Source organism: Podarcis erhardii, assembly GCF_964252035.2.
Source record: "Podarcis erhardii genome assembly, chromosome: 6".
Classification (NCBI taxonomy): Eukaryota; Metazoa; Chordata; class Lepidosauria; order Squamata; family Lacertidae; genus Podarcis; species Podarcis erhardii.
The window spans coordinates 94788205-94802441 of NC_138510.1; the positions used below are offsets into that span (position 1 = coordinate 94788205).

Consider the following 14237-nt stretch of genomic DNA (forward strand, 5'->3'; position numbering starts at 1 on the left):
AACTGAAACACTTCTTTGATGTGTCTAGATCCAGCCCAGGTTTTCTGGGATATAAGAGGTCAAGGAGAGGGGCACACAGGCTGGGTTTTAAGATTATTAATTCAGACATTCTTCCTTAGTTTTCAATCCTGATTTGCAAAGTAAGCACAAGACAGTCTGCCAGCTCAGACAAATGGTCAAATCATCATATGTCTCACACCAGGAAAGAAGGTGGGAAGCATGGCAGGGAATGTTTGCCTAAGGCTCCTTTGCATAGTTTTAATTAATGACATGCCTTTAAAAAAAACAATCAACCTAAGTTCCTTAAATTATGAACACTTACAGTTTTTATTTTTTCCTTAAGTTCTGAGCTGATTGTCCCTCCAGGTCCTTTCTGGGAAAGTGCTATCTGCATCTCCTTCTCTAGCTTTGAGAAACAGATTCCACAGATATGAAAAAAGTGAGAGGGAAAGCCAGTGCATACAAATTGGCATCCATTCATATACAGTGGTGCCTCGCAAGACGGAATTAATCCGTTCTGTGAGGCTCTTCGTATAGCGGTTTTTTCGTCTTGCGAAGCAAGCCCATTGACAGCTTTGCGGATTAGCGCTATTAGCGGTTTAGCGATCAGCTGTTAAGCGGCTTATCAGCGGATCAGCTGATAAGCAGCTTAGCGGCTTAGGAAAAGGGGGGGAGGGAAAAAAACCCGCAGGAACCCGCAAGACATTTTCGTCTTGCGAAGCAAGCCCATAGGGAAATTCGTTTTGCGAAGCGCCTCCAAAACGGAAAACCCTTTCATCTAGTGGGTTTTCCGTCTTGTGAGGCGTTCGTCTTGCGGGGCACCACTGTAAATGTGGCATTTACATTGGAAACTTCAGACTGAAAGTTTTGAACACCACGCAATAATCACTTCAGATATATTAATGGTAGATTATATATCAAGATTACATGATAGGATTGGTACAAATATTGTAAATAAGTTCCATTTTTTAAAAGCAGCAGGTTGAGTCTTTACATTTCCCCACCTTTGGTGCCCTCTTCTTCCTGCTCACTCACACAGCCTAATCTCCCACCTACATCTAAAATATACATAATATTGTATAATTATGCAGTATAGCAGGAATGACATCATTGGACAAAATAGTTCCCAATACACTCAATCCTTTCAGTAATTTCTAAGCATCCGAAAGCTAGAGGAATCTACTTTTAAGAAGATGAAGAAGAGGAGGAGGAGGAGTTTGGATTTGATATCCCGCCTTTCACTCCCCTTCAGGAGTCTCAAAGCGGCTAACATTCTCCTTTCCCTTCCTCCCCCACAACAAACACTCTGTGAGGTGAGTGGGGCTGAGAGACTTCAGAGAAGTGTGACTGGCCCAAGGTCACCCAGCAGCTGCATGCGGAGGAGCGGATACTCGAACCCGGTTCCGCAGATTACAAGACTACCGCTCTTAACCACTACACCACACTGGCTCTTTTAACAACGGCTTCTGTTTAGTGCTAACCCTGTCCTCCTCTGAAGGAGCCAAAGAAAAAAAAAGTTATGCGCCCAATTCAAGGTGCTCACATTAGTGTTTAAAGCCCTAAACAATTCAGGCCCTAAAACTGAAAGACCACCTCCTTTCCTACAGAATCTCAGGTACCAAGATTGGCAGAGAGGTCACTCTTAGGGGTCACTCTCAGAAGCGAGGGAGGGAGAAGGTGGTTCAGCAGAGGGCATTCTCCATGGCAGCCAGAGCTGTGAAATTTCCTCCCCACAGATATACATCCAGCACCATCATTATACGGTTTCTAGGGAATGCTGAAGATGCACCTCTTTATCCTGGCTTTCCAAAGCTGAGATGCAGATTTTTAGGATCCACATTATTTCTGTGGTTTTAAGTTGTTTTCACCTGTTTGTAATATTGTGTTGTAATGATGCAACCAGCCTTGGGAACTTAGGGTAAAGGGCAGGTAATAAGGTGCCCTCAACCACCAAACCACTGCATCTTGCCCAGTGTGAGTGTAGTCCATGCTGCTGCTACTTTTTTAATTCACTGGACACAAGCTTACATTTTTAGTGGTACAATGGTACCTCGGGTTACAGACGCTTCAGGTTACAGACTCCGCTAACCCAGAAATAGTACCTCAGGTTAAGAACTTTGCATCAGGTTAAGAACAGAAATTGTGCTCCAGCGGCGCGGCAGCAGGAGGAGGCCCCATTAGCTAAAGCGGTGCTTCAGGTTAAGAACAGTTTCAGGTTAAGAACGGACCTCCGGAACAAATTACTGTATTTTTTGCTCTATAAGACTCACTTTTTCCCTCCTTAAAAAGTAAGGGGAAATGTGTGTGCGTCTTATGGAGCAAATGCAGGCTGCGCAGCTATCCCAGAAGCCGGAACAGCAAGAGGGATTGCTGCTTTCACTGCGCAGTGATCCCTCTTGCTGTTCTGGCTTCTGAGATTCAGAGTATTTTTTTTCTTGTTTTCCTCCTCCAAAAACTAGGCGCATCTTGTGTGTCTTATAGAGCGAAAAATACGGTAAGTACTTAACCCAAGGTACTACTGCATAGGGTAAGGTGTATAGGGTAAGGACTGCAGCAATAACTGCCGACTAAACTCCCATCCATTGACTGAGTCAGGCAAGAAGTCTCCTGCCTTGTTTTTTCAAAGACCTCTGCAGTTTGCAGTACTTTTTCACTGATAGAAATGCAAGATAACAATTCCAAGCCTCCTTCCAGAAGGCAGCTCCTAGAGCTAATAATTGCAGTGTGCTAAATATGGAAGAGCAATCAACTCTCCACACTATCAGGGGCACTGTGTGTTTCCAGTGTCTACATCCTTGTATGTTCTGCCCACACAGAGCATGTAGCACAGCAGCTGTGGTTTGGGAGTGTCCAATTTGTCTGAGCAGCAAAAAGAAATAAATATAAAAGTCTAAGTGATCCTTCAAAAAAAAATATTAATTAACACTAATTCACTGAGACTTGATTGGCCATTGTACTCTTCAGTAAATGCCAAAATGACAAGCAATTTAACATTTGTATGGAAACGTAAGTGTTTAAATTGAAGGTGGGGGACAAAAGCATTGTTACAAGAAAGGCAGCAGGGTTCATTTTTAAAAATTGTATAGCTACAGCTTTAGAACATTTGTTCATTAAAAAGATCTATTTTAATAATATTAATATTTTAATATAAATGCTTACACAAAGCTCTTCAGTGCTAATTAAAAGCTGGTTAACAAAAAAAGGACTGGATGAAAAGTGAAGGGATTTTGAATGGCACTACTGTAATCTTCCGAAAGTCACTAAAAAGTCAAAAACCCTTTTTAAAAAATAAAAAAATAAGCTGAACAGAAGCACCAAGGCTGTCTACACCTACAAAAACTGCAGTTTTTCTGATCTTCCTCTGCAATCTGAAAAATATGGAAAAACCACAGGACCGCGTAACAAGTGTGCCCAGTAAAGAGTGAGTGAAAAAGGCACGGCAGTGCCACACCAAATGTCTAGTGTGGAAGCACCCAGATCAACAAATTGTCTATGAACTCAGTGAGCGTTCCTTTGGAAAACTCCTCTTTCGTCCAATTTACATTTTCCTTGCTGTGACAGTCATTTTGATTAACTGTTTGCATTTGCTGCAGAAGCATATTATGCTATTATGCTGGGAGGTAACCGTGAGAAAAGGAGCTGAGCTTCTCTCTTTGAGTGAGTACAGTAGCAATTCCCACTGATGGGGGGGAGGCACGCCTGCACTATTCTGTGGTCTTCATTTTTTCTCTTTTAGATATGGCAGCTATTTTGTGTCATGACACACCCCACAGATGCCTAGTGATGTGAGGTGATACTAGAAAATTATCTGGAGAATATTCTCCACAAACTGTAAATTCTGTGTCGTCTACACAGCTGCTTTAAATGTACACACCTCATTAATCGAGATTATTCTCGAGAATTTAACATCACTAATTATGTCAAGTGCCCATGGCAGCCATTTTATGACTGGCAGATTCCAAATATGCCCACTGGCCCAACCAAGAAGGCTGGCGACCTCTGTCCTCACCCAGCTTAAAGCAGATCTTTTCTCATCTTTAAGAACTTAGGTTTAAAATCCTTCTACATGGACAATGTGTACTAATTAAGACACCAAACAATATGAAATGTGTCCATACGGATTGCCATTTTCTCATAATAACTAATTAAATATTCCCTTAGTTTAGTCACCTTTGGAGTGCAATGTTTCTATTACTTACTTGTTTCATCCTCTCATCAGTTCTCACTAACGGGGTTTCCACTGGTTTCAACTCTACTACTAAAGCATCAGATTCTTGGCTTGGAGATGGATTGTGATTATCCATAGGTAGGGCAGGGGTTGAAGATTTCTTCACTGCAGGTGCTGGCAGAGTAGTAGGCAAAGTCTGCTTTGTCTTATGTGATGGAATCACGGCTTTGCCTTAATAAAGCCAAGAAAGGGTTTACAGACATGATTTCACGTGACAGTTTTCTGACTTCCCTAGGTAGGCAATGCTGGAAGGCTCACACTCATTTCCAAGAACACCTCCAAGAGCAGTGGAATCTCAATATAAGCCAACAGCACAGCACAAAACCCCTTACTATATTGTTTTATTTATCACTTGCATGTTTGAGCAGATACAAGATGACTCACTCATCAGCTCAAGTGCACAAGGATTAGAACAAGGATCACCATTCTGCTTAAGTGACAAAGCAGAAAGGAAGAATGAGCTTAATGCAGAGCCTTCATGAATACAGTGGTGCCTCGCAAGACGAAAAGAATCCGTTCCGCGAGTCTCTTCGTTTTGTGTTTTTTTCGTCTTGCGAAGCAAGCCCATTAGCGGCTTAGCGGATCAGCTGATTAGCGGCTTAGCGGATCAGCTGATTAGCGGCTTAGCGGATCAGCTGATAAGCGGCTTAGCGGATGGCTTAGCAGATGAGCTGATAAGTGGCTTAGCGGCTTAGAAAAAGAGGGGGGGAGAAAAAAAAACCCGCAGGAACTCGCAAGACATTTTCGTCTTGCAAAGCAAGCCCATAGGAAATTCGTTTTGCAAAGCACCTCCAAAACGGAAAACCCTTTCATCTAGTGGGTTTTCCGTCTTGTGAGGCGTTCGTCTTGCGGGGCACCACTGTACTTACAGTCATGGGGGGGGGGGAGAGAAAGTACACCCTTTGAATTCTGTGGTTGTACATATGAGGACATAATAACAGTCATCTGTTCCTTAGCAGGTCTTAAAATTAAGTAAATACAACCTCAGATGAACAACATCAGATGACATATTACAACATGCCGTGATTTATGTAACAAAAATAAAGCCAAAATGGGGAAGCTATTTGTGAAAAACTTACTGCTTCCATAGGAATTAAGGGGCTAAGTAGAAGACAGGTGCTGCTAATCAAATGCGCTTGCTTAATTGATCATCAGCAAGTGTACCCACCTCTACAAAAGCTGAAGTTTTATCAGTTTGCTGGTCTAGATAACACAATGCCAAGGAGGAAAGACATCAGCAATGCTCCTAGAGAAGCAGTACTGTATTTTTCGCTCCATAAGACACACTTTTCCCCTCCTAAAAAGTAAGGGGAAATGTGTGTGCATCTTATGGAGTGAATGCAGGTGGGAGACTCTGCTCAGCACTCCCTTTCACGAGCCACGTGGATCGTGTGTGCGGCTCTTGGGGGCCAGTGATGGGCTGCCCTTCTCCCTCCTCGGGGAAAAGCCTGCAAGCTCCGCACACACGATCCACGTGACTCGTGAAAGGGAGCGCTGAGAAGAGCCTGGGATGCATACAGACCCTGCTCAGTGCATCTGAGGTTATATTTACCTAATTTTAAGACCTGCTAAGGAACAGATGATTGTTACTATGTCCTTATATGTAAAACCATGGAATTCAAAGAGGGTGTACTCCCCACCCCCATGATGGTATTTCTCTATGGTTTTCAGTTTCAAATGCTACTAAAAAATAATTGGCAATTTGGTCATAATTTTGCAGTAACAAAGCCAAGCTCTCTGAACCTCAGACCACAACCTTTTCCCAAGTTTACTCTATTTACTGGCACCTGTGACAAAAACAAATCAATTGTCTACCTATAGAAGTGAGAACATAATTTATTTGTAGATTCTTGTCCACAACTGTGTGCAATCTGCAGTTGGGTGCAAAATTCTACATGAATAGTACACACTAAGATTATTTATTTTAATTGAAGTGCACCAACGTCTTTGCTTCACCCCACCACTCCCACTCTCATGCTTGGCTGCTGTCTGAGAAAGAGCAAGACAGAGCACATGTTCTCAGAAGGGAATTAACTCTACCCAGTGCTACTCATTTTCCAGTAACAGATAGGTTTCTCAAAGTTCCTATATTTGTGATCCCACCTCTTCCAGCCATACCACTCGAGAGGGGCACTTATCTACACGCTGAGGCAGAAGGAGTTTGTATGTTTAATGTGGAGAGAAACCATAAGGCTGCAAGGTAGTATTGGGTAAAGCAAACACGAGTTGTAGAGTCATCTAGGGTCAGCTAGTTTAACCCCTTGCAATGCAGGAATCACAACTAAATGAAGGTGCCAAATAAGAGCAATTTTCCCCTAGAGCTGAATTTAAGCAAACATAAACTTACACTCTGGCAGCTTTTCTGGATTTTTCTTAATGGAGGGCTTTAGAGTCAACAAGGAGCCTGCCCTTGTCTGCACAACCGTGATGATATCTGAAGCTGCATTCAGCACTTCTAACATAGAGAAGAACCCAAAACGCATAAATTCAAACTTCCGTCCAAAGTGCCGACTAAAGGCTTTGTCAAAATCTGAAAGCAGGACAGGTGAAGATCTCAGCAGTTCCTTCAGTTCACTTTTTACCACAGCTGGCAGAGTAGGAGAAACCCGACCCCGCCGGGGCAGAGAAATTCGGGGGGGCTGAGGCAGGCCAGAGCAAGATCTGGCATTAAAAGAGAAATTTGGCTTTCCCCTGGAAAAATATGGCTTCGGTTTGCTTTTCTGTCTGGCAACCAAGCTTGCAATCAACTCAGTGGACTCATCTGGAATAGCTAAAAGACAGAAGCCCATATGGTTAAAATTGCATGTTGACACAGAAAATTTCTCCTCTCCTCCCCCCCTCCCCTTTCTTCTTGCCATCCTCTTACAACAAAATGGTACGTACTGCCAAAGAAATACAGCTAGTTATCATAATACACAATATTTGTAGATTTGCAAGCATAGGTATTTTCCCAGCTGTTCAGACCAGAAGATCCTTCTTTCCCTAAGTTATTGGAGCTCCCATACCTCTCTATTTAATCTCATGTACAACCCTCCATTTCTATACTTACTTCCCTGCTTACCACCATCAAGGCAACCCAACCACCCACCCCAGCCTACAGTATTTGTGATTCATGTATGTGAAGGGAAACACCCACAACCATGAAATCTGTTGAAGATGTTGCATGGTGTGCTCTCTCCTGGAGTGCTGGCTCTTGTTAGGTAGACATTACACATCAAACATGACCCAAAAAATATGCTATATACATAGAATTGAAAGTACTTTGGATGTCTTGGGCTACGTTGTGTCCAAATCTGTACCTTCTATTTGTTGTGGGAATAGCTTAATTCTGTTAACCCTGTGAGTGAAGTCTAAGTGCATTATACCCTGCAACATAAACACATTTAAAAAAATACTCTTACATGCAGATTTCATCTTCTTAGGTTTAAAAACTGGTTCATATTTAAACCATGTTTGGGGAATGTGTCACCAAGGCACAATACTGCAGAAGAATTGCCATTATTGTAAAACAAACCGCACTCTGCGGGGAAATGCAAGGTAATGCCCTTGACTGCTTTATGTTCGGAGGGACCTCAAAATCAAACTACAGGACATATTTACAATGGGGAGCTCTTTGGCCAAGTTCCATTCTTTCTTGAACCACCCAGCCTAAACTCCCTGTATGCCTGCCAAACATTATTCCCCATTTATTGGCATTCCCTGCTCTTGCCGACTAATCCAAAACCCACCTCTGAGGACAGTATCGCCATTTCCACTAGGGCAGATGCTAACAACATCTGGCATATCCACCACCAGCTCCATGACAGAACGGTAACCCAGGGCACGAAACGGAAGTGGTTCTCCTATCATAGACTTGTATTCTTTGTTTAACTCCATAGGGGTGAGGCCTTCCTTGACTGGTGTCAGCAGGGACCTCACTACTTTCTTCATCGAGTTCATCAGGCGTTCTTGATCGGACATGTTGACACTGGGGGGGGGGGGTGAGAAGGAAATGTTAAAGGACAAAGAAATACTGCTCTTGACGATAACCGGCTTAATAATCACCAGATAACGTTACCGTGAGATGGACAAGGGAGAACACAGTACAGGTACACAAACTGAAAAAGAGATACTGCTTGCCTTGGAAACACAGAGGGATCTGAAAAAACAGGTGCTCAGAAAGAGCTGCTGCTTTGTTTTTACAACGGTAACCTTTGCATGGTTTTTAGGAGGGAGTGGGGCATATCCTGATCAGTTATTTTTTTAATGACAGTGTTGGGATTAGTACCCCACCACAGAGCCTCAGAAGCACACAACTATAACAAACCCTTACGGTTAAAGTCTGAGCAAACTGGGTACAAGGTTTATCTTTCATCTCATCTCTCTTTAACAGCACTGATAAACCCCATCATCCAAGCTCCCCCAAAAGCAATATATACTTGCAAGCATCAAGAGCACAATTCAGTCAGTCATAAACACTTTAGAGCTCCGTCATGGACAACTGATAAATGTATGGTAATCCCCACTAAAACCTGCTGAATTTAGTAAGTGCTGAGATTCTGCTAGATTGCACCCATAAATGGATTTAACAACTTTAAAGGTTCTGATCTAGTGGCATCAAGATTTAGGGACTATAAAAAGGACCAGCCCTACCACTAGGTAAAGTCAACCGCCTAAGGCAGCAGCCTCCTGGCTACTCCTCTTATGTCTCTTGGCCATTTCCCTTTGTGGGAGGACAGAGCTGTGCAACCACACAACCTGTTCTAGCTACCCTCAACTATTATGTTGCCTTTGGTGCAGTGGAGGATGCTATCCTGCTGCCAGTGTTGAAGTCAAGTGCCACCCATTTAGTTTCTGTAGATAGAATGAGGCACATAGAGGAGGGAGAAAGGTTGTTTTCTGCTGCTCCAGAGAAGCGGACACGGAGCAATGGTTCCAAACTACAAGAAAGAAGATTCCACCTAAACATTAGGAAGAACTTCCTGACAGTAAGAGCTGTTCAACAGTGGAATTTGCTGCCAAGGAGTGTGGTGGAGTCTCCTTCTTTGGAGGTCTTTAAGCAGAGGCTTGACAACCATATGTCAGGAGTGCTCTGATGGTGTTTCCTGCTTGGCAGGGGGTTGGACTCGATGGCCCTTGTGGTCTCTTCCAACTCTACGATTCTATGATTCTAGGGGTTGCCATCTGGCCCTAGCAAAACATCTTGGATCAGCCTTGGCTTGGTGCAATTTTAAGTTTTCACTATCCCATGGGGGAGTTTGGGAGCAGAGGGAAACGACAATTGAATATAAACCTGGAAAGTTTAAATCGGCTATGATAAAGTGGGCACAGGATATTGGGTATAATATTATGTTTGAGGACTGGGAAAGGTTGTGGACTACTGGACTGAATTTTACTGCATGTAATGCTTTGAAAGAAAATGTAATGAAAATGATATATAGATGGTACATTACCCCAGTCAAACTTGCAAAAATACACCACTTGTCTGATAATAAATGTTGGAAATGTAAGGAAAATGAAGGAACGTTCTTTCACCTTTGGTGGACTTGCCCTAAAGTGAAGGCTTTCTGGGAAATGATATATAATGAGCTGAAAAAGGTATTTAAGTATACCTTTCTTAAGAAACCAGAGGCTTTCCTTATGGGCATTGTCGGCCAAGGGGTGTCAAAGAAGGATCGAACATTCTTTATGTATGCAACAACAGCAGCAAGGATACTCGTCGCTAAGCATTGGAAAACTCAAGATCTACCCACTCTGGAAGAATGGCAGATGCAACTGATAGACTATATGGAACTAGCCGAGATGACTGGCAGAATCCGAGATCTGGGAGAGGAGACGGTAGAAGAAGATTGGAAAAAATTCAAGATTTATTTGCAAAAATATTGTAAATTGTACGAATGCTAAGCAGGATGTTTGATCATAACCAATTCGGCACCATTGAATCAGACGAAGCGAAGTATGAAGATAAGTTAAATTTATGAAAAAACCAAATTTTTAGATAATTATTAGGCTAAGTTTAATGTTTTAAAGAGTGAATTAAATCTATCTAAAATTTAGGACATAATATTGGAAAATTAGATTTTAAGGTGGGGATTAGGGGATAAATTGCTGGTTAAATCTCTATAAACTTGGAACGCAGGAGCGGGAGATGTGAGGAAGTCCAAAGAAGATAAGAAAATATGTTATGATATGTAATATTTTTATATGTTTTTCTTTGTGCATCTTAAGCAAAAAATCCTTAATATATATATATATATATATATATATATAAAATAAACCTGGAAAGTTATCTTCTGTTAACTTTCATAAGCCCAATAAACCCTTTCCCCCTTTTTTTACAGGAAGGGGATGAGCCATACACAAAGAGTCCAGCCCCAAAGTCGGTGCCACTCCTCCCACAAGCCATACCTGCCCTCTAACAAAAACAATGCAACCAAGCCTGTCACCTCAACCTAGACCTACATGATTCTTGTAACATGTTTTATTTTATTTATTTTTAAAAGGGAAGAAGGTATATTTGTTTAATTAATAAGCAGGTATGAATACGCCATCTTAAAACCAAACCAGAAAAATCCTTTCCACAAAAGCACTCCTAATGCAACGACTCTAGACACCAAGGACAACACACCATAAAAAAAAACCTGCATTATTCTATGCTATCCATGCAACCCTGTACCTTCCCACGTGTTATTTGAGGGAGGGATATCCGTGTAAGAAATCTCGGCCGCCCAACCAAGCTCCCATCCCGCCCTTTCCCAAGGGCTAAAACAAGTCCGAAACAATAAATAGCCAAATCACGACCCTCCCTCCCTCCCTCCCTCTCCCCCCTGGGCTGGCCCTCTTTGGACCTGCACGCCGGCCACCCCCTCCTCACCACTTCCCTTCACGTGTAGGAGGAGGAAGCCCCTCGCCCGGACAGCAGGGTCGCGCCCTCGACCGCCTGACACGAGACTGGGCGCGTTCAGACGCACGCGCCGCGCCCGAAGCCAAACCGCTCCGCCGCCCTCCGGCCCTCCCTCCTTTTGAATCCCCTCCCTCTTAACGGCCCCCCGAATTCACATACGGGCCGTGTTTGTACCTCCACACGCGCAAAACACGCCCTCTTTTGAAAGGCTTCTCAAGGAGCCAGACCTCAAGGCGGCGGCGGCGGCGGCGGCGGCCTCCTCTTCCCTCCCTCTTTCCAACGTCTCCTCGCGCCTTTTTCAAATAATAATTGAAATAAAACGAGCAAACAAGCACAGCCCGCCCCTTAACAAACCACCGGCACCAAAGATGAGAGAGGAGGGCGGGAAAGGAGGGCCGCTCCCACCCCTCGCAGCGGGAATCGCCTCACGGGCAGCCGCTCCACACGACGCCCTGGCCGGCCTGAGGAGAAAGACTGGCCTGGGGGGGGGGGATACCGGTCAGTGTGTTTGTGAACTGGGCTGGGGTCTTGAGTGAGGGGCATATAATAATAATAATAATAATAATAATATGGGAAAGTTTGAAGCAGGTGAAGCACAGTAACTTTTGACTACATGAGAACTGCGAAAGTAAATGAGTTCTCAGTATGGTTGTAAATACAGTGGTGCCCCGCAAGACGAACGCCTCGCAAGACGGAAAACCCGCTAGACGAAAGGGTTTTCCGTTTTGGAGGCGCTTCGCAAAACGAATTTCCCTATGGGCTTGCTTCGCAAGACGACAGCCCATAGGGAAATCTCCGGGACAGCGGGGAAGCGCAGCTCGTCTTCCCCGCTGTCCTCGGACCTCCTCCGAAGCCTGGCGGCGGGGCGGGGACACCTCCTCCCGCCGCCGGGCTTCGGAAGGATGCCCCGATGCCGGGCGGCGAGGCGGGAAAGCCTCCCCCCGCCGCCCGGCTTCGGGGCGGGAAAGCCTCCCCCCGCCGCCCGGCTTCGGGGCGGGAAAGCCTCCCCCCGCCGCCCGGCTTCGGGGCGGGAAAGCCTCCCCCCGCCGCCCGGCTTCGGGGCGGGAAAGCCTCCCCCCGCCGCCCGGCTTCGGGGCATCGTCCCGATGCCGGGCGGCGGGGCAGGAACGCCTCCCCCCGCCGCCCAGCTTCGGGGCATCGTCCCGATGCCGGGCGGCGGGGCGAGAAAGCCTCCCCCCGCCGCCTGGCATCGGAACAATGTCCCGAAGCCGGGCGGCGGGGCCGCGAAGCCTGGGCGCGCTGGCAACTCTCCGCAAGGAGCGCTCCCGCTGCTTGCGGAGAGGTCCGCGAAGCCTGTCCTGGACCTCTTCTGAAGGCAGGCGGGGGGCAAAAGTCTTTGTCCCCCCTGCTTGCCTTCCCAGGGGCTTTTAAATCGCCCGGACAGCGGAGAAGTCCTCCGCTGTCCCGGGCGATTTTAAAATGCCGCCCGCCAGAAGAGGTCGGGGGAAGGCGGTTTCCATAGGAACGCATTAATTGATTTTCAATGCATTCCTATGGAAAACCGTGCATCGCAAGACGAAAAACTCGCAAGACGAAGAGACTTGCGGAACGAATTAATTTCGTCTTGCGAGGCACCACTGTAACAAATATGCCCTTTTCCCATATAGGGTATCCAAGAGCCCATATAGAGTCCTTACATAGGTTCCCTATTGGTAGGAGAAAATAACAGAGGCCAGCCAGAGAATACAGTGGTGCCTCGCAAGACGAAATTAATTCGTTCCGCAAGTTTTTTCGTCTTGCGAGTTTTTCGTCTTGCGAAGCACGGTTTCCCATAGGAATGCATTGAAAATCAATCAATGCGTTCCTATGGAAACCGCCTTCAGACCAGGTCCGGGGACAGTCTGTCCCCCGACCTCTTCTGAAGGCTGGGGGGGGGGGGGACAAGGGCTTTTCTTCCCACCCCCAGCATTTTAAAAAACCCCGGGACAGCAGAGGACTTCTCCGCTGTCCCGGGGTTTTTTAAAATGCTGGCGGGCGGCAACAAAGGCTTTGCTGCCGCCCGCCAGCATTTTAAGATCGCCCCGGACAGCGGACTTCTCCGCTGTCCCGGGGCGATTTTAAAGCCCCCGGGAAGGCAGGCGGGGGGAGCAAAGACTTTCGCCCCCCGCCAGCCTTCAGAAGAGTTCCAGGACCTCTTCCGAAGGCCGGCGGGGGGGCGAAAGTCTTTGCTCCCCCCCCGCCTGCCTTCAAAAGCCGTCCGGGATAGCGGGAAGCGCTTCCCTGCTATCCCAGACCGCTTTTAAAATGCTGGCGGTGGGGAGCAAAGCCTTTCGGCCCCCGCCGGCCTTCCTGGACCTCTTCTGAAGGCCAGAGGGGGGGGAAAGGCTTTGCTCCCCACCGCCAGCATTTAAAAGAGGTCCCCGGAGATTTCCCTATGGGCTTTCTTCTTGCGAAGCAAGCCCATAGGGAAATTCGCCTTGCGAAGCGCCTCAAAAAACGGAAAACCCTTTCGTCTTGCGGGTTTTTCGTCTTGCGAGGCATTCGTCTTGCGGGGCACCACTTTATTGAGAAGCAAGGCAGCTAGTAAGCTTGATCTTTATTGATCTGTTGCAACAGGGTGCTCCCCTCACACGCAGGAGAGGAAGAGGACCCCCAAAAATGCTGTGTAAAGGCTTATAAAGACTTTTGAAATTCCCATCCTGTAGATCAAGACCACCCCCAGAAACATTATGCATACATCACAGAAGGGGTGTAACCTAAGACCACCCCTCAGATACATCCCACCTACATCACAGAAATTTAAATGTTGTTTTTCTCCTGTCACAGTTTATCTCCTGTCTAGCAAGTTATTTGATTGGATTGCCTGGGGAGCCTGGCCATTCTTTGGTAGTGGTAAAATACTTATTTCCTGGGCCAGGTCACAGGCTCACACCTTATTCATATCTTAAATGTGTCCTTAAGACGGGATTTGTGAGGAAAGAGACAATGGGGAGACTTTTCCAGTTTGACCTTGCAAAGAAAACATTTGGTCAGTTTAGGAATCAAAATGGTTCCAGGTTGGCCTTCCTGTGTTGATCTATGTATGTGCGGTTATGAACACTGCCATATATCTAAGACCATAAAATTCCTATCACAGTATTCCATCGCACTGTGAAGCATTCTTTC

At 45.8% G+C, this 14237-nt stretch overlaps 1 protein-coding gene across 8 annotated transcripts in view; it reads right to left on the minus strand.

Moving 5' to 3' along the window:
* Positions 1–11379, minus strand: part of TDRD5 (tudor domain containing 5) — a 34871-nt gene extending 23492 nt beyond the window's left edge. For 3 of the 8 annotated variants that reach the window (XM_081865130.1, XM_081865131.1, XM_081865132.1), the window contains exons 1-4: positions 7957–8610; positions 6576–6998; positions 4200–4399; positions 323–406 (exon numbers count right to left, since the gene is read on the minus strand). In XM_081865130.1, coding sequence (XP_081721256.1) covers positions 323–406; positions 4200–4399; positions 6576–6998; positions 7957–8188 — 939 coding nt within the window. In that variant the 5' untranslated portion in view covers positions 8189–8610. Of the gene's footprint in view, positions 1–322; positions 407–4199; positions 4400–6575; positions 6999–7956; positions 8613–11081; positions 11232–11285; positions 11295–11338 lie in introns of those variants that run through there. The other 5 variants (XM_081865128.1, XM_081865129.1, XM_081865134.1 and 2 more) reach the window with 5 other exon arrangements.
* Between the last annotated feature and the right edge of the window lie 2858 nt (positions 11380–14237).